The sequence below is a fragment of the Pseudonaja textilis genome, chromosome 4 (genome assembly GCF_049901715.1).
Source record: "Pseudonaja textilis isolate UNSWEBS1 chromosome 4, rPseTex1.2, whole genome shotgun sequence".
Taxonomy (NCBI): Eukaryota; Metazoa; Chordata; class Lepidosauria; order Squamata; family Elapidae; genus Pseudonaja; species Pseudonaja textilis.
In genome coordinates this window covers 71,031,382-71,048,318 of record NC_141993.1, presented here as the reverse complement: position 1 = coordinate 71,048,318, position 16,937 = coordinate 71,031,382, and the positions used below count along the sequence as shown (strand labels likewise).

The 16,937-nt window shown below is 45.8% G+C and overlaps 1 protein-coding gene across 2 annotated transcripts; it reads left to right on the top strand.

Annotated features, from left to right (window-relative positions):
- Window positions 1-1,988: 1,988 nt before the first annotated feature.
- On the top strand, window positions 1,989-15,960 carry SHOX2 (SHOX homeobox 2). 2 transcript variants are annotated; one of them, XM_026705694.2, is made up of 5 exons: window positions 1,989-2,289; window positions 5,280-5,488; window positions 11,171-11,228; window positions 11,657-11,745; window positions 15,544-15,960. In XM_026705694.2, exons 1-5 carry the CDS (start codon window positions 2,010-2,012, stop codon window positions 15,799-15,801), a joined length of 894 nt encoding a protein of 297 aa, XP_026561479.1. In that variant the 5' UTR covers window positions 1,989-2,009; the 3' UTR covers window positions 15,802-15,960. The 2 variants fall into 2 exon arrangements, with proteins under 2 accessions (XP_026561479.1, XP_026561478.1); XM_026705693.2 differs by having other exon boundaries at window positions 15,508-15,960.
- Window positions 15,961-16,937: the final 977 nt, after the last annotated feature.

Below are 16,937 nucleotides of genomic sequence, written 5' to 3'. Positions count from 1 at the left end.
TAGCAATGAGCATTTCAATTTGGCTTTTAGATACCGCTTAGGATTCCTGGAGTATGAAAAAAAAAAAAAAAAACCCTTTCTGGGCAATATAATTCTCAGCAGCTTTCAATTTACTCCCATGAGACTTTCACATCCCTTCGTCCCTCCCCATAGGAATTGGGAATCGAACCTCACCTCTCCCTATTTCTTTACACAAAGAAAGTGTCAGGGGCGCTTGTTCTTACTAAAAAAAAATGAACATGGGCTTGCATCTAATGATTGCCTATTCATGGATGGTAAATCCAGATTCTCTCAAATGATCCCATTAACTCATGTTGCAATTATACAAGTGATAATACTTTCTCCCCTTTTAACCCTTACCCTCACCAGCAAGTCAAAAAAATGACTCCTTTTCCCTTACATCTCCCAGTTAAAAAATTCCCAAAATGAGAATCTATACTCCATCTGAATTTTCAATCTGGAGACTATTTGGTACTATAATCAAATAGTACCAAAAAAGAAGGCCTCGGCAACATCAAGCAGGGTGACATCTGGTTAGTATTTGGATGGAAGACCACCAGGGAATCCCAAGGCAATAAGCTAAAAGGGGAGCTGGTAGGAAAAATGCTGTGGCTGCCTTGCCTTCTGTTGCCAAGAAAACTTCATGAACCTCACCAAGTATCACGCCTGGCTTGGATGACACTTTATTATCAAAAAGAGACAAACTGGACTTCTTTCCTAGTAAAACTAGTGCAGTGATAATCTGGAGGGAGACCGGGGTTGCTCAGTCGGATGTCAGTGACTGTGGCAAACCCGAAGGCAGTGAACTTAACTGGAGAATGAACCCAACTGCAATTGTGGACGTAAAAGGGAGGGAGTATCAATAAGTGGACGGGGCAAAATTGGGGATGGGTGGATGCCCGGTGGGCTAATTCTGCCAGAAAATGAGCCTCTTTTGTTTGCTTCCCTCCACCACCCCCGACCTTCCGAGTGCCCGATCGGCCACAACTGTTGCAGCCGTCTTAAGTTCGCTGCCTGGAAGCCTCGGGCCACGGCTCTCAAGGGAGCCACTGCTTTGGGGCTTGCCCTACAGACCGCTCTCCCCAGCAGCGAGCTCTGCTCTTCTGCCTCTTCCCGAGGTCAAGAGCCGCGGATCCGGGTATTGGGATGAGGGAGAGGCGACCCAAGGGAGGCAGGTCTGGTTTCAAGAGAGGGTCCGTCTCGGGCTTGGCGAGTTCTTCTTCCAGCAAGCGGTGGCCAGTCGCGCCCCTCGCTGGCTTGTCGGCCCGGAGCGCTTCCAGGAGGCGTTGAGCCCAAGCGCTCTTCTTTCCCTTCTGGCAGTCACCCGCCCGGGTGACTCCACATTTCAGCCCCTCCCCTGCAGATCCAGCCCCTTTCCCCCAAGCGTTTAACTAACTCGGGACACACCAGCGCAGGATCCATGCCTAATTAAATTAATTAGGGCTTGTTGTCAATCCTGGATTAATGGCAGAGAGAGAGAGAGAGAGAGAAAGAAAGCCCAGCAGCCGGATCTGGAAAGGGGGCGAGGGGCGGGGTAGGGGTGGGGGAGGGAGAACTTCTCCCTCTCCCCCACCCCCCACCCCTTCCCCGCCTGGCTCCTTTTCTCTTTCGGCGGTGCGCCTGGGCTGCTCTAGGAGAAGGGGGTTCATTCCCAGTACCAAAGGGGAGGTTATTTGCTCCAAACGAGGGGTTGGCTCTGCAAAGTATAAATAGTGGAGACTTCAATCACCGAAGCCCAGACAGATCAGAACTCTTCGCGGGGAGAATTGTCAAAGGCCGGTTTTTACAAGCTTCGCTCGGGGTTGGGAAACCTCCGCTTCCATTTAACGCTCCAGCCAGCCCCCTCTGCGGCTTTTCTCTCCCTTCCCCACCCACCATCCCCCGCTTTTTTTTTCTTCTCCTCCCACTCCCCCTCCTCCCGACCCCCTTGATGTGTTTATTGGGGGGCTCGGAGCAGCCAGAGGAGGCCAACGAGGGGGAGAAAAAAAGAGCCCAAAGAAGAGCCGGCGATGGAAGAACTTACCGCTTTTGTCTCCAAGTCGTTTGATCAGAAAGTGAAAGAGAAGAAGGAGCTGATCACGTACAGGGAGGTGCTAGAAAGCGGACCCCTCAGGGGAGCTAAGGAGTCCGGAGGCTCCAACGAGCCCAGCGCGGAGGAGAGCGGCAGCCCGGCGGCCCGGGGAGCTGGTGGAAGCGGCGGCGGCTCGGGAAGGCGATCGCCGGTGCGAGACCTGGACATGGGCGCCGTCGACAGGAATCGGGACGCGGACACTCCTAAACTCAGCGAAGGTAAAACGCCCCCACCCCCTGTGTGTGGGGTGGGGTGGGGGGCAACAGGCGAGGCTGGGGACCACGCGGGTGGCTGTCGGAGATGTGGGCTGGGGGTGTCAGGGAGAGCCAAGGAAAAGGCGCGCCTAGCTCAACGCGCGCGCACGCGTGTGCTTGCGTTTCCACGCTTGCGGGTTCGCTCGGAAAGCCCCGCTGAAAAATCCGCGTTGAGTCCGGACCGGCAAAGAAAGCGGCGAGAAAACTTGGCGAGAGAAAGGATGGAGCCGGGCGGTCCGATCTTCGGTGCCTTCAATTTCCCTCTCTCGACAAGCAGTGCAAAGCGCTGAGAATATTAAAAACTAAACCCAATGGGACGTGGGGGGCGGGGGAGAGAAAGCCAGTCCGGCCATCTCCCAGGGAGGTACGATTCCAGATAGCCGGGGGTGGGCGGAAGGGCTGGGGTGGACGGAATTCTACCTGTGAATTTTTGTAGGTATCGACTGTGGATGCCTCTTTGAGAGAGGTGCTGGTTAGGTTGGCTAACTGAGGTTTCCCTCCGGTAAGCGTTGCCTGCCTGGTTGGCTGTGAGGGTTTTGTTTAGGGTAGTTCTTCAGAGAGAGGTTTTTATATGGGGGAGACTCCAAAGTCTTTTTTACCGCCAATGTGAAGGTCCGATTGCTCTTCACATTACTTTTTTAAAAAACACGTTTAACTTCCTACGAAATACGTAGAGTAGGTCACTCTGAAGTCCATCTTTAAGTAATATTTACGGTTGAAAATTAATTCGCTTCCACTAAGCGACTCTTCGATATTTGCAAATGTAAACAAAGGCGGGATTAAATAAATCGCATATTAGAAGGGGGACCAGAAAGCTTAAAGTGTAGTCATTATTAGTGCATCAAATATTGCGTACAGTAAAAGTAAGAAAATTACGCTTTACCTTTTACAAAGTGCATTTCAAAAAGTGTTAATTTGAAAGAGGCGATTTATAGTAGTTCCTAAGCATCACGCTATAAAAGAAACATTTAATCATAAGCATCAGTGAAATCCGAAGAGAGGAGGCTTCTTCTTATAGCTTTATTTTCTGAAGCCCTCACGACCTTCTACTGAAAAGAAGAAACCGCACCAGCGTCCAGGAAGAAAAATGAATCTTAAACAGGGCCGCAAACTTTCAAGTATATTTGAATATCTGTGTGTGGTTTGAGTCAGCGAGTGCCATATTCGCGGAGAGGAGGTGGAGGCGGATTTCTTTTTTCTTCCCCCAAACCTTTTGTTTAACGAAAGCAGCTTCTTCCAGATCGGAACTGGATTGAAAAACCTGAGCCGGAAATGATTTGCTAAACAAATTCCGAATATGATTAGAGAGGGAAGCGCAATTGCGATAAACAAACTTCGGCGGAGCGATGGGCAAACATGTGCGACTAAGGTAGATAAGCTTAGGTTCGGCCAAGTAAAAAGCCCGGCCTGTTGTCCAAAGTGAAGGGTTTGTGTCTGCGAGCGCTCGGCTGTGTAGACTCGAAAAAAATGAAGCAAGAGGGAAAGATTAAAACCGAGTTTCTCTCGTTTATGATCAATGGCAGCAGGCCTTTGTCGCAGGAATGTATAAACTTCCAAATTCCCCGCATGGATCCGTTTTCATTTTCATCTGGAATGGGGGAATGGGGGAGAACCAGGACAAAGAGGCGGCAAATGGAGAGGGATACGGTTTAAAGTTTTAGACATCAAAATAGGACTGAGTTGTTATTCCAAAGATTTTCAATTTGGAGGGGACATTTTTTTTCTGTTTCTCTAAGCAAAGAAACCAAAGGATAGTATTGACTTCTCCAAATAGATCGAGGAAAGGTTTCGTGTGGAAGATGCTGCCGCCTCTCTCCCGCACCTGCCGCAAGGATTTCGCGAAAAACCCGCCCGCCTTGAAAAGCCTGTCGGGTTAGGTAGTTTCCAACCGCTTCCCGGTTGACTTCGCTTCCCAAAGAGCCATTCTATCTCAGAAAGGCCTCCGTGGGATGGTTTTTTGGGAGGGAGGGGGAGGCAACCAAAACAAAAACAAAAAAACAGGACTGCCATGTGTGTCCAGAAGCCGAAAGATTCCTCCACCAAACCCAACTTCAGCTAAGGCTCGGATTTTTTTTCAGGGTAAATCTTTTCCTCTCCGATCCAATCGTTCTTCAGACCCTCCTTCCAAATGGAAAGATCTGGCATTCACGCATCAAAAAGAAAAATAGCCCCAGTCGACTTATAAAGTCTTTCTAAATTCAGTGTTTCAACCCCTTTGGCCTCTGTTCTGCAGAGGATTGGGGATTATTGGGGGAAGCGAAAAGGACCTTCGGATCCCGTTGCAGAACTCGAGGTGCTTTCCTAAATCTTCATAAGAAACTCTTAGAGGGAAAGAAAATCCTCTGTGTGTGTGTGTGTGTGTGTGTGTGTGTGTGTTTGAGAGGGGGGGAGAGTGAGAAGGAGAGTGGGAGAGTGGGAGAGAGAGAGAAAATCTTGTTGATGTGTAATTCGATTGAGACCCTGGGGTACAATTGTCCAAACTTATAAAGCACCAAGGCTTTGCATCTAATACCTCGAAGAAGGTTAGGTTTGGACTGCGCTGCAAAGGAGAAGAAACCCTTGGGTGAGTTGTTCAGAAACAACTCGCATTGAGTTCCGCCTTCCTCCCCCATAAAGGCATCGGTTTGCCCGCTGAAGTCCATGGGACATCGAAGGCTTGGGAGTGGGGGGCTCAGAAGGGAAGACCTAGCCAGATCAAAACGGTAAGCTAGCTCTTCCGCTTGGCCCACCGGGCGCCTTCGCCAGCCGAGTCCTCCAGCCGCGAAACCGTTAAGGGAGGTCACCTTTCCTCGTTCATTGATCTCTGATCCTCCCCTCCCCCCTCACGCCCCCCTCCGCCCTCGGCTTAAGGCAAAAAGAGGCGTGGGGAGACCCGGCGATCAGAGCAGGCCCAGGGCTCCGGGGGAGAAGGTCCGGCACGCGGCTCTGATCGCCTTCTGCGTCTCGTCCTGCAGTTTCGCCGGAGCTGAAAGAGCGCAAAGAGGATGCCAAAGCGATGGAAGACGAAGGGCAGACGAAAATCAAGCAGCGGAGGAGTCGCACCAATTTCACTTTGGAGCAGCTGAACGAGCTGGAGCGGCTTTTTGACGAGACCCACTACCCGGACGCCTTCATGAGAGAGGAGCTCAGCCAGCGGCTGGGACTGTCGGAAGCCCGGGTGCAGGTGAGGCCCACCGCTTGCCAGGATATTGGGGAAAGGGGAAGGGAGTTCAAAAGCGACGCTTTCCTCCGACTAGCCGCTTCTGGACTCGGGGCTGGTGGCGATTTTCCTCTGAAGCATCCCGGAGCCGCAGCGCCAGTGAGGGTGGCTGGGTGGCATTTGGGAGCGAAGGTTGCAGTTGCCGGCGGGCGCTCCTTTTGGATCGCGGCTGGTTGAATTGTACGGTCAAAAGAGAGGCCGCCCTTCCCCGGGCGAGCCTTTGCTTGGCCAGGAGTCGCGATCCCTTCCCTGTCAGGAAACAGCAGCCTCCCGCGAGGGGGTGTAGATTCCCCGCGGAAGGAGCCCTGGTCACTCCAGTTTGGAAAGGTTCCTAGGGGTGAACACGTCTCTGGGCGCTTTCGAACGACGCTTCAGCTGGGAAGGGAGATCCGTTGAGGCACCAGCTTTTGGGTTGCCGAAGGAAACGAAGGGAGATGCACTGGCCGTGAGTCAAATCCACCCACCCTGAACACCGCTCAGGCTCATTCGGCAGTATAAGCGAGCCTCCCCGGGCGCCTTCCAGAGCTCAGATCTCTTCTTAAAATAGGGGGGGGGAAGAGGGGGAGAGGCCTTAATACCGAGGTCTTGTAATTTGCTTGCGGCAGGTTTGATGGAGCGTGGGAGGAGACATTCAAATTAGGCTTCACCTGGCGTGAGATGAATTCAGGTTACTGCGGGAGGGAAAATCTATTCAATGGTGTTGAAAACCTTGCTTCTATTGTCCTGCTGACAAGCCACCTTCTTCCCTTTCTAACCATTACTGTTGTTGTTACCAAGCTGGGGTGCTCAGTCGGAGTCTTAGGGAATAAGTCATAATTGGCTGGAGTTGCACAAGGTGCGGATCCAAAGCAAAAAACCGGCGCAAATGCAGCCAAGAGGTTGTCTGTGAGAGAGGCGAAGATGGAGCAAGATGGGAAGGCAAACCAGGTTTCATGCTGGCCCGAGCTTCCCACTGCAGGGCAGGCTGAATTGCGACTCCATGTGTGAAAATGATTACCCATTGAGCAGGTTAGTGTATGTAACCTCAGACAACTGGGTGAAATCAAGTAAATGTTGATTCAGCAAACCACACTTTGTTGATTCAGCAAACCAAAGGCAGCCACTGTGAGTGGGACTCAAATAGGATCTTTCCCCTGGCTTCAGTTCTATCATTCCAGGTTTTAAATTATATCAATCTAATCTTTCCACCTGGAACAATGTATACGGCCATACCAAACTGTATCTAGGCTAGATAGTACAGGCACACACAACACACCTTCCTTTGAGTATTGACCATCTCTTTTAAAAAGCAAAGTCTAAAACAGGAAATTGGATGTGTATTTAAAGCTTCCTCTCTTGTAAGCAATTTTAAAAACCTCCATGAAAGGTGAAAGGAAAGCTTACACACCCTCAGTTTAGAGAATGCAAGCAGTTTTATTTTTTAAGAAGCTGCTTTGGAGATTTCTCTCCCCCCACCCCCCTTTTCCTACACCTTCCAAATTTTTCCTAACAGTTCCCTGAGCCAAAAGTTTTGTAAGCTCACTCCTTCCCTCCAAAGATGCTGGCAAGCCAAAAGCCAGATTCGTTTGTCCAGTGTTCCAGTGAACACTATACATCTCTATCTGCTGCAACTTGTGACTCCCGAGGAAAGCGAGGAAAGCGGACCCTCCTTTGTGTGAGCCCAAGGAGTCGTTTTAGGCCTTGAACATCTGCAGCTGCTCTCAGTGTAACTGATCCTTTCCCCTCCATCTTGGCGGCATGGACTGCCATCTGCACCAAACTGGGCTCCAGTTTTGAAAAGCTTTCTCTGCATCTTGTAATCGGATCAACTCAGAATCGGAACGGTCGAGTTGCAGCAAAGGCAGAAGAGAATCAGGGGGGGTGGGGAAAGTGGGGCAGAAGCACAGAGTTTTATTTTTTTTAAAGATATAGCCTAGGGAAAGTTGCAAGGGGAAAAAAAAACCCCTCTCTTTGTTTGCCCTTGTTATTCCTTTCTGATTTTCCATTTATCTCCACTGCTCTTTAGTCTGGCCACTTAAAACACACAGAGTTCCAAACATGGGGTGTCTATATTTTGAGTAGTAGGACTAAAAGGAAAAGAGAGAAATAGGAAAAAAAGTGGAAGGAATTAAATGCTGCTTGATTCCAGAGAAAGGAGGTTTGGTTGCCTCAACAAAAGAATAACTGGCGCTGGGTATAATCCGTAGAGAAGAACTTCCAGAGATTTGCATTGATTAGAGTCTGGATCCTTTCAAATGGCCCCAGAAAATGCCTATGAGTTGGCTTTAAGCATCCTTTCCTGCCTGGTTCTCCTTGGCAGATGGCAGGAAGAAGAGCTTGCTAGCTGAAATCCCAATCTCCAGACCTATTCCTGTTCAGGTTCACACAGAAGCAATGGCCTTAGATCTGGTGGGTTTACTCTTGAGTAAAGATATTGAGTCTTGTGGCTTTGTGTAGCTGCACAGGATTCAATTATTTTATCGCAGTGATTACAGAGAGTTCTCTGGACGCAAGACACACGAAGTCGGATGGGACCTGTATCCACAAAGCAGGCAGGCTGGGCTCCCTTTGCTGCTTTTGGTCAGTGGCTGCTGCCCCAGGAAAAGCTAGTGGGAATGGTAGCTTTAGCCTGGAAATCTGGAATCTCTTGCTAGCAATTCCCTGAAAACAAAACAGTGTCTTTCACAGACTGAGTGAGCCCTCCATCCCACAGTTGGCTTACAGGTCTATTTCTTTAAAGCTAACAGTCATTACCCTGAATAAGGTTAGCTCTAGAGTATTTGGGTCATCTCAATGTGTCCTAAGGTGGGTTCTAGGTGTGCAGGCATCCGCTCACTTCTTTTCAAACTCACTCCTTCCTCTTTCAAAGAAAATCTCCAGCGAGATTTTTTTCCCTTTGAAGGACAGCAGGTTTCTGTCACTCCTACCTTCTTACCTTCTCCCTTTATACACTAAAGCCTGGAATCCAACCAATTTAAAGTAGAACTCACTAAAGATATAAGGCAGTTCACTTTTAAGCCTTTGCTCAAATGTTAGTCTTCTGAACTCAATGGATCTTAATAGTATATTCTTTTGAACTCGCCTGGAGTATGTGTAGGATGGCAGAGGAAGAATAGATAGAGGATCAGGCAGTCCAAATTTGTTAAGGGGTAAAGTCCCAACTTTATTCTTCTTCATGTTTTTAAAACTTTGTCTTGCTTTAATGTAGCCAAGAAAGGATATTTTGCCTGCTGTAGAGCTGTTTTCATATTTTTTTTGTTTTTTTTCCTAATATGGGAACAAATGAGATTATCATAATAATGAGATAATTATTCTGCTTCTGTATTGCATGCTAGTCCCCAGAGAAAGAGAACATTTCTCAGCTTCTTTATTATGACACTTTTATGACCCTCCACCTTAAAGTTTGTAATTAAATGCTTTAGTGTTTTGTTTTTTCTTACAGAGAAAGCTAATCAATACAACTAGTTTTTAATGAGCTCATTCCTTTTGAGTTATTTCATATATATATATATATATATATATATATATATATATATATATATATATATATATATATATATATATATATATATCTCTTTGTGCAAATATCCAAAACCCTTGATCCAATTTCAAACTTTCACAGTTAGATCAAATAGAGAAGTTCAACAGGAACATCCCTGCAAAAATAAGACTGTATTGGCAATGAAAATCAGAAGAGAGAATAATTCTCCTTTGCTAACATGGGATAGGAAGGAGCAGGGAGACAGAGATTTAGACTTAGGTTTTGCTAATCCAAAAACCTGGTAATCAGATCCCACTTCAAATGTCCATCTTGTACCAAATACTGTTATTTCCCTTTAAGCCCTAGAACTATGTAGTCACACATTCTGAGGCTAGGAATTTGTTTCCTAGCCTCAGATAAACCCATCAGCTCAGGTCCCTTTTGTCCTGTTTTGATTCCAAACTCTTCTTCTGACTACCCCTCAATTTGAGAAGAAAAAAAATGTAATGGTTTCCATTGTTCAACTGGGGGTCAGTGCATTTATCTACTTTAGACTTTAACAATGTTATGGCATCTTAAAGTCTTATATCATTGTTATTAAGGAACAAACACTCTTTTAGAGTTTGTGGTGCTTATATTTTAATAATGTTCTTAGCCTTGAAAGCATCACAAGATTCTGCTCATCCTCTTGAGGAAGATCCCATGCCTTCCTGTTTCCTTTCTGCTCTCCCTGGTTTTACAGTCCAAATAAATTTCCCTTCTGCTCCATCCAGGTGAGCTTCTTGCACAATAACCCAGTTTTTAATATCTGACCATAGCATATGCCTCTGAATCTCAGATTGGAAATTAGGTAGCTATCTCTGGAAGATTCTTTTTTTCAAAAATATAAACTGGGACCACCCAATTAAGTTCATCCATTTTACTTCCTCTTATACCCACATTTTGTGTAAAGGTTTAATAGAATTACCAACAACATTTACTCAGAAATAAGGTTAATTGGCTACAGAGGGACTTCCAGCAAACTGAGTGAAGGAAATAAACCTCACTCTCCCAGTTGAAAATCATAGGACTTACAGCAGACATCTAGGCACATCTACTAGGAGACAGGACTTACTGAGCACAATAGGATCAATCCCCAGTGAATCTGTATTGGGTTACAGCATTAAAGTGCTTAACAGGCCTAAGATGAAATACATTTCACTCAGAAGGGAAGTAAGACCCATTGATTTTACAGAGGAAAATTTCAATCTATCAGCGTTTACTTGGGATAAATTTCTTTTGTAGAATAGGGATTGCTTCCAAACCATTAGAAATATTTTCTGCCCCCATCTATGTTTAAGCTTCAAGCCTAGTTTCAACTGAAATATGAAAATGTAAAACTAGTTTTCATTTCAACTGGCTTCAGATTTATTGAGGAAGTCACATCAAATGTGTGTGTGATTACAAAACTATTGATGCATTTTACAATGTTTAGCATGTGTGTAACATATCTTCTACTGTACTATTTCTTAAGTTGCTAACGTGTAAAGTGCATGATGCAAGTATTTGATAACTGCAGTGTCTGAAAATGAGATAAGCTTCTCAAAAATGAACGTGTAAATGGTGTTTTCACTCTAGATCATTGTTTAAATATAGAACAGAAACAGTCTAAACTTTGGACTATAAGACTGAAATCTGTGCCTTTCCAACTTTTGGGACAATAGCAGCAACTGATCTTTGATACATATACAGAATCTAGTTCATTGTGAAGGAGAGTGCCTCATTCTACCCCATGGAACTTGGAGATAGTTGAAGGGAGATTCAGAAATATTTGCAGCACGTCCAACATTTGTAAGACAAGATGTTACAGTTGACTGATGATCCTTGTGATGCAATGCTACCCAGGCTTATTCAAAAAGGAATGCAGCTGTGTTTCATGGGATTTACTGTTAGATCAGGGCAGCCTGAGGAGAGTCCAAAGTTGGACAAATAATTGCAGTGTGCAGCCAGGGAAAAGATCTGAAAGTTCTCTAGAGACCATTTAGATGGAAACGGGCTGGGCATAGCAAACAGGAAGGGAAAAAGAATCTCTGCTTACAAAATGCAGCTTTCCTGTAATAAACATGGCATCAGAGAGATCACTTAATATATATATAGTTGTGGCTTTATATTGACTTGTTTGCTTTCCTCCCTGTTTGTCTACCCAGGTCTGGTTTCAGAACAGAAGAGCTAAATGCAGAAAGCAAGAAAACCAGCTCCATAAAGGTAGGTATGTGAAATGGAGCCAAAGGGGCCTTTGCCATAGACATGCCTTCTTTAATTACCGAGCTCTTGAGTGTCCTGCTTGGTTTGGGTGCTATAATCTCTGTTGAACGTACCTAGCATTGCAACTTTCTACACATTTATCAGCCTGATTTCTTGGGATACAAGGGGACTTCCTTCGGTGCAAAAGTACATAGGATGGTGCCACTTGGGATAGCATCAAGAGGAGCAGGGAAGCTATTTGCCCAGGATCATGGGGATGGAGGCACACAGGAAAAGTCCTTTTTGTCTTGTACCTGAGCCCAAATGGCCTAAATGCAGGCACTAATCGTTTTAGCTTCATATTGTCAAGTTCTGCTTCTCTCTCCCTATTATGGCTGGGAGAGTCTAAGGATAAAAGTGGACCTTGATTCAATTCTTGTTTGTTTCAGGGGTCCTCATTGGAGCAGCAAGCCAGTTTGAAGCATGCCGAGTTGCTCCCTACGTGAATGTTGGTGCTTTGCGGATGCCTTTCCAGCAGGCAAGTAGAAGGGCCAGCCAGGGGCATCTCTCGAGACCAAGGGGCCACCAGTAACTCCCATTCCTTTCCTGTAGTTCCCTCCATCTTGCTTTTTGGAGACAGAAGCCCTGGACACTTTTTTTTTTCTGCTGAAAGAAAATTTCCTTCTGCAGGGGGAAGGAAGGGAGAGTTGTAGTCTTCCTTGTAATCATGGAAGATCTGCAGATCATTCCAATCTTCTGCATGACCTTATTGAAACCATCATCATTTAATTGCCCTGCCAGAGTGCTCAGGTTTGCTGTGGAAAGCTCTTGAAATGAAAAAAAGAAAGCTTTTCTCCCTGCTTTGATTTTGCTAGGATCCAGTTCTCGTGGCTGTAATCTCAAGGAACCAGGGTGCTGGATTGGAATAGAGCAATCAGCGGTCTGGAAAGATGCCATAATTGGCAAGCCCATTCAGGACATAAGCCTGATATCCAAGACCATTTTTATCCATATTACCTGGAGAAGGTTGCATTATCTGTTCAATGAAGTTTTACTTGCAGATAACTATGGAGAGAAACAATCTCTGTGTGAACCAGGCATGTTTAATTAGATAAAGTCCCATGAATTTAATGCAGTGAAGCTAGTAAGGCCAATTAGAAAGGCAATCTTTGATGCAGCCACAGAGTGCTCACCCCAAAGAATTGAGTTTTGCTATTCTCATTGGATACAACGATAGGCATCAAGACTGAATACGAATATCCTAATTTTGGTACAATGATCTTTAAACAAAAAATAATAATATCACAACTGACATAGCTCTACAAAGAGAATTCCATTTTAAGTAGTTTAATTTATATGCTTGCTGTCTACTAAAAATAGTGTTCAGTGTGCTTTTTAAAAGCCGATATACTTTTTTTCTTGGTAATTCCCTTTTAAACAATCTATGATTGGTGAATGAAGGCAAGCCTGACGACTCTGTTTCTAAACATGTTGGGCTCTTGCCCAGCCTAGTTGAACATCTTAAGACATTGATTTCTGGGGCTTCTATCTCTAAATCATGGCCATTACTTGGAAAAAAACTCTAGTTGATTTCAAGGGGATTTATAATGGATGTATTAGAAATAGCATCTTGGAGCCATAAAGCCAGAAGGTTTTTAATGACTTGTGCTCAGTCCAAACGAAACTTGTCCTCCTCAGGCTTGCTGCTAGTAATGGTATATTCTATAATGCCCACCCATTAAATAATTGTGGACAGATCATTCTTTTCAAACCTTTGTTCAGCCTTTCCTAACCTGGCACCCCCTAAATGTGATGGGACTACATTTCCCAGAATTCCCAATCAGCACCGGTAGCTCAGTCCTGGTGGGAATTCTGCTAGTCATAGATTGAACAGACCAGTCAGTACAAAGCTAGAAAAAACAGCCATATCTCAATATACATGAAATTCAATGCTTTTTAATTTTTTTATTGAATATACATAGATTTTAATTTCAGGCCTTTTGTATAGGATTAAATGTTCTTAGTTGCATCCAAAAGAAAAACTGTACAAAAAAGATAGCTGGTATCCATGATAGTCATAACAGCACAGCAAACCTCTTTAAAGCTCCAAACAGTTATAAGTTAGAATCTGAGTAAACCATACTTTTATAAAATTCAAGCAAAATGATGACTGAGAACCATAAATATCTACAGCCTTTACAGAACTCAAGAGAAAAGGGAAGAGATAAAAATATAGTGTTGAGACTTGTACCTACCTGCTTGATGCACTTTAGGGTTGCAGTACTCAATAATATTGCCTAAATATTGCCATAATAATTATGAATTAAGAATTAGCAGGACACATATATAATGTTCCCATGTTAAACAAAAGTACTTTGAAAAAACAAGCAAATTCAGAATGGATAGACATAATTCCCATCAAGCATATTTATTAGAACCAGAAGCCTAAAGTTCAATAGCTAAGAAGACAATCAACTATATTTTAGTCAATTTGCTAACCATAACTCCTTATGGTTAGCTAAGTAGCACGTATACCATTTGGCAGCTGCCACAGAAATAAAACAGTAAAAGTCCCGGAAGCTCTAAACCAACATTTTTGTGCTTAATATGTGTAATGAACATATATAAGCAGACAGACCAGTCAATCAATGCAAGATGCAGCAAACCCATCAGCAGAAGAAACCAATCAATGAACCAATGCATTTCTGAGTTCAGGCAGTCAGTGTTCCTGTGTACATCCTGCATCTTGGATAATAGGAAAAGATGAGACCTACACATCAAAAAAAACATTTAAAGCTTTCTTATCATCTCAAAAACCCACCCACCACTACACATAATATTAAACAAGGTTCAGGTATGGCTCTGTACTGCTCAGCTTCGAAATAAAAGAGCTGGTTCACCCATACTAGACTAGGATAAAATGAAATTTGTCGTCAACATGTTTGGAGCTTGTGACATTAACCAGACTGTCACATAAAGCTGCCACAAAATTCATTTGATTTGATGTTACATGGGCTAGTAATTTTGTTTTTGCTAATGAGGATTTAGATTTAGTATGATACATAATCCTAGGCAAGAAGAAATGAATAGATTATTTCCTGGCATTAGATCTATTTGAACTCCCCAACCATTTTTATTCTGAAAGTTGAGCTTTTTTCCCTTCTCTTCTTGGCTTATCCTTGACTAGATGATAGTAATTCTAGACTATATACTATCTGTTCATGTCATTTACTCCAGCTAGACAGAAAGCTGTTTTTTGTGGGGCTGTCTTCAAATATTTAGAGCCTGCTCTGCAAAAGCTCAAAACAGCCTTGACCTGTTGTTATGGATGCTATGTACCTGTTTTGAGACTCAGCCAAGTACTGTGAGAGCACTTCTGCAACCTTGCCATTTACTTTAGGTGCTCTCATTGTGCTTTTCCGAATGTGATGACTTGGAGGTTTCATGTTGTGAGTAGCTTGAAGAGTTTGCTAAAACAGATAGATGCAAAGCTGTAAAAGCATCTGCTTAAGAGCAAGCCCCATTAAATGCTGCCTCTTCCAGCTTTGAGGATGTACTAATACAACCTATAAATGTTATACATGCATTACTCAAAAGCAGGGCTTGTATTCAATGGGGCTTAATCCCAATAAAATATGCTTTTGACACCTGATAGCTAATCCCAGGCAAGCTTCTGAACAGAACTTCAACTCTCCTGACCCACCACAACAACATAATTTTTAGGAATTAACTCCTTGCTAGAAAATGTAAATCAGGCATTCTGAACAACTTGTTCAGTGCTTCAGTTACAGATAAAAAGGTGGAATTTTGGAAAGACATTGATTTTTCTCATTTTAATTTGTCCTCTTGTTCTTTCCAAAAAACGGGAGAAGGGAAGACGGACAGAAACACTCTTTGCCTTCTCTTCTATATGAAGTCTGAGGTCATCTAAGGCCACAGCATCATTTGTTGGGCCTTGGCTTTCCCTGGTGTGAACTTTGGCCTGATAAATTTGTAAACGGTGCTTAATGAGGCGGCAACCAGGTTTCATTCTGGCCCATGGTTTAATAAACAAACAAAAACACCTGGTTGGGTTCATCCATACTAAGGCATAGCCTAGTTCTTTTGATGGGGCTGAAGGTCACAGTTTACTCAGGACAAGCCCCAACCAAGTCGGCTAACTTCTCCCTTCCCCCCACTTCCCCCAAGGATACCCCCCCCCCAGAAGTGGGTGCGAGCGCTGAAGGGTGGGGGAGGGGGCCCGATGGCTGGGCGGTCCGTTAACGCTCTTGTCTTTCTCCATTCTCGTTACACCTTTTAGGATAGTCATTGCAACGTGACGCCCTTGTCCTTTCAGGTGCAGGCACAGTTGCAGCTGGACAGCGCCGTGGCGCACGCGCACCACCACCTCCACCCGCACCTGGCGGCGCACGCGCCCTACATGATGTTCCCGGCCCCGCCCTTCGGCCTGCCGTTGGCCACCCTGGCGGCGGAGTCTGCCTCGGCCGCTTCGGTGGTGGCCGCGGCGGCTGCGGCCAAGACCACCAGCAAGAACTCGAGCATCGCGGACCTCAGACTCAAAGCCAAAAAGCACGCGGCCGCGCTAGGCCTGTGACTCTTCGGGCCCCCCCAGGGGCGCGTGGCGACCCCACCGCGGGCAGCGCGGGGCCCCGCGGGGCAGGCTCTCCGGACCGATGCCCCCGCCACCTTCCCGCGCTCCGCCTTCCGACAGAGACCGACCTCGGCGCCCTCCGGAGCGAGCCCGAGCCCGCGAGCGCCTGCGCGCCTTTCAAACTGAAGGCAGCCTCCAGCCGCCAAGACCCGCAGCGGCCTGAGGGGAGGGTGGGTGAATCCTCCGAGGACGTCGCTTGCTTCTTTGACCGAGGGAGTTGGGGCGAATATTTGCCTTCTGCTCCCGCTGATAAAGCGAGAAGACTTGGGGCGGCGGGCAGCCGGCGACCCCCTCGTAAAACGGAGAGGGGAGCGCGAGGCTTTACTGAGAAAAGAGCTCGAAGAACTGTAGACGCGCAGCTGGGAAGTTCACAGGTTTTGAAACGGACCCTTTTTTCCTGCGAAGTTCACTTTAATGCGAGGAAAGTGGATAAGAGAGGCGGGCCTCCCTTTCACGTTGCAACTGATAAAGCTTGAGTTCGAGCAGCTACAAACTTAGAAGTGGCGATGGGGAGGAAAGATTACAAATGGCGGGAGGGGGAGGAAGAGGGAGGATGAGAAACGGGGGAAAGGAAGACGCGCGGTTCTTTCTCTCCCCCTCCCCCCGCTTTTTTTTTCTTTTCTTTTCTTCCAACGCTAAATTTAAGTCGGAATATTTTGCTAGGACTGTTCCGGGTCTGCATGGGGTTCGGTTAATTATTATTATTATTATTTACTTCTTGGCGTCCCTTGGTTTGCATCGCATCCGAAATCTTGGAGGAGAACGAAATCCGTCAGGGAAAGAAGCACAGCGCGCCGAGTTACGAGAGGTCGGGAAGGGAGACCTCGCAATACAATGCATTGAAGGGGGCGCTCCTGGTCGCCACCGATCTCATCGAAAGCAATGGGCCATGTGTGAGACATCCTCGCCCCCCCCCCCCGCCCCCATTAGTACTCTAGCCCTAGTCGCTTAAGACTCTTCTGATCTTTGGCTTGGGTTGCTGCAGAGTCTGTCAAAAAAGTCAAAATGGCGGCCGCGACGGCCTAATCGAAGGCCCAACTACCCTCTACAAGTCGCCATTTTGACTTTTTTGACCATAT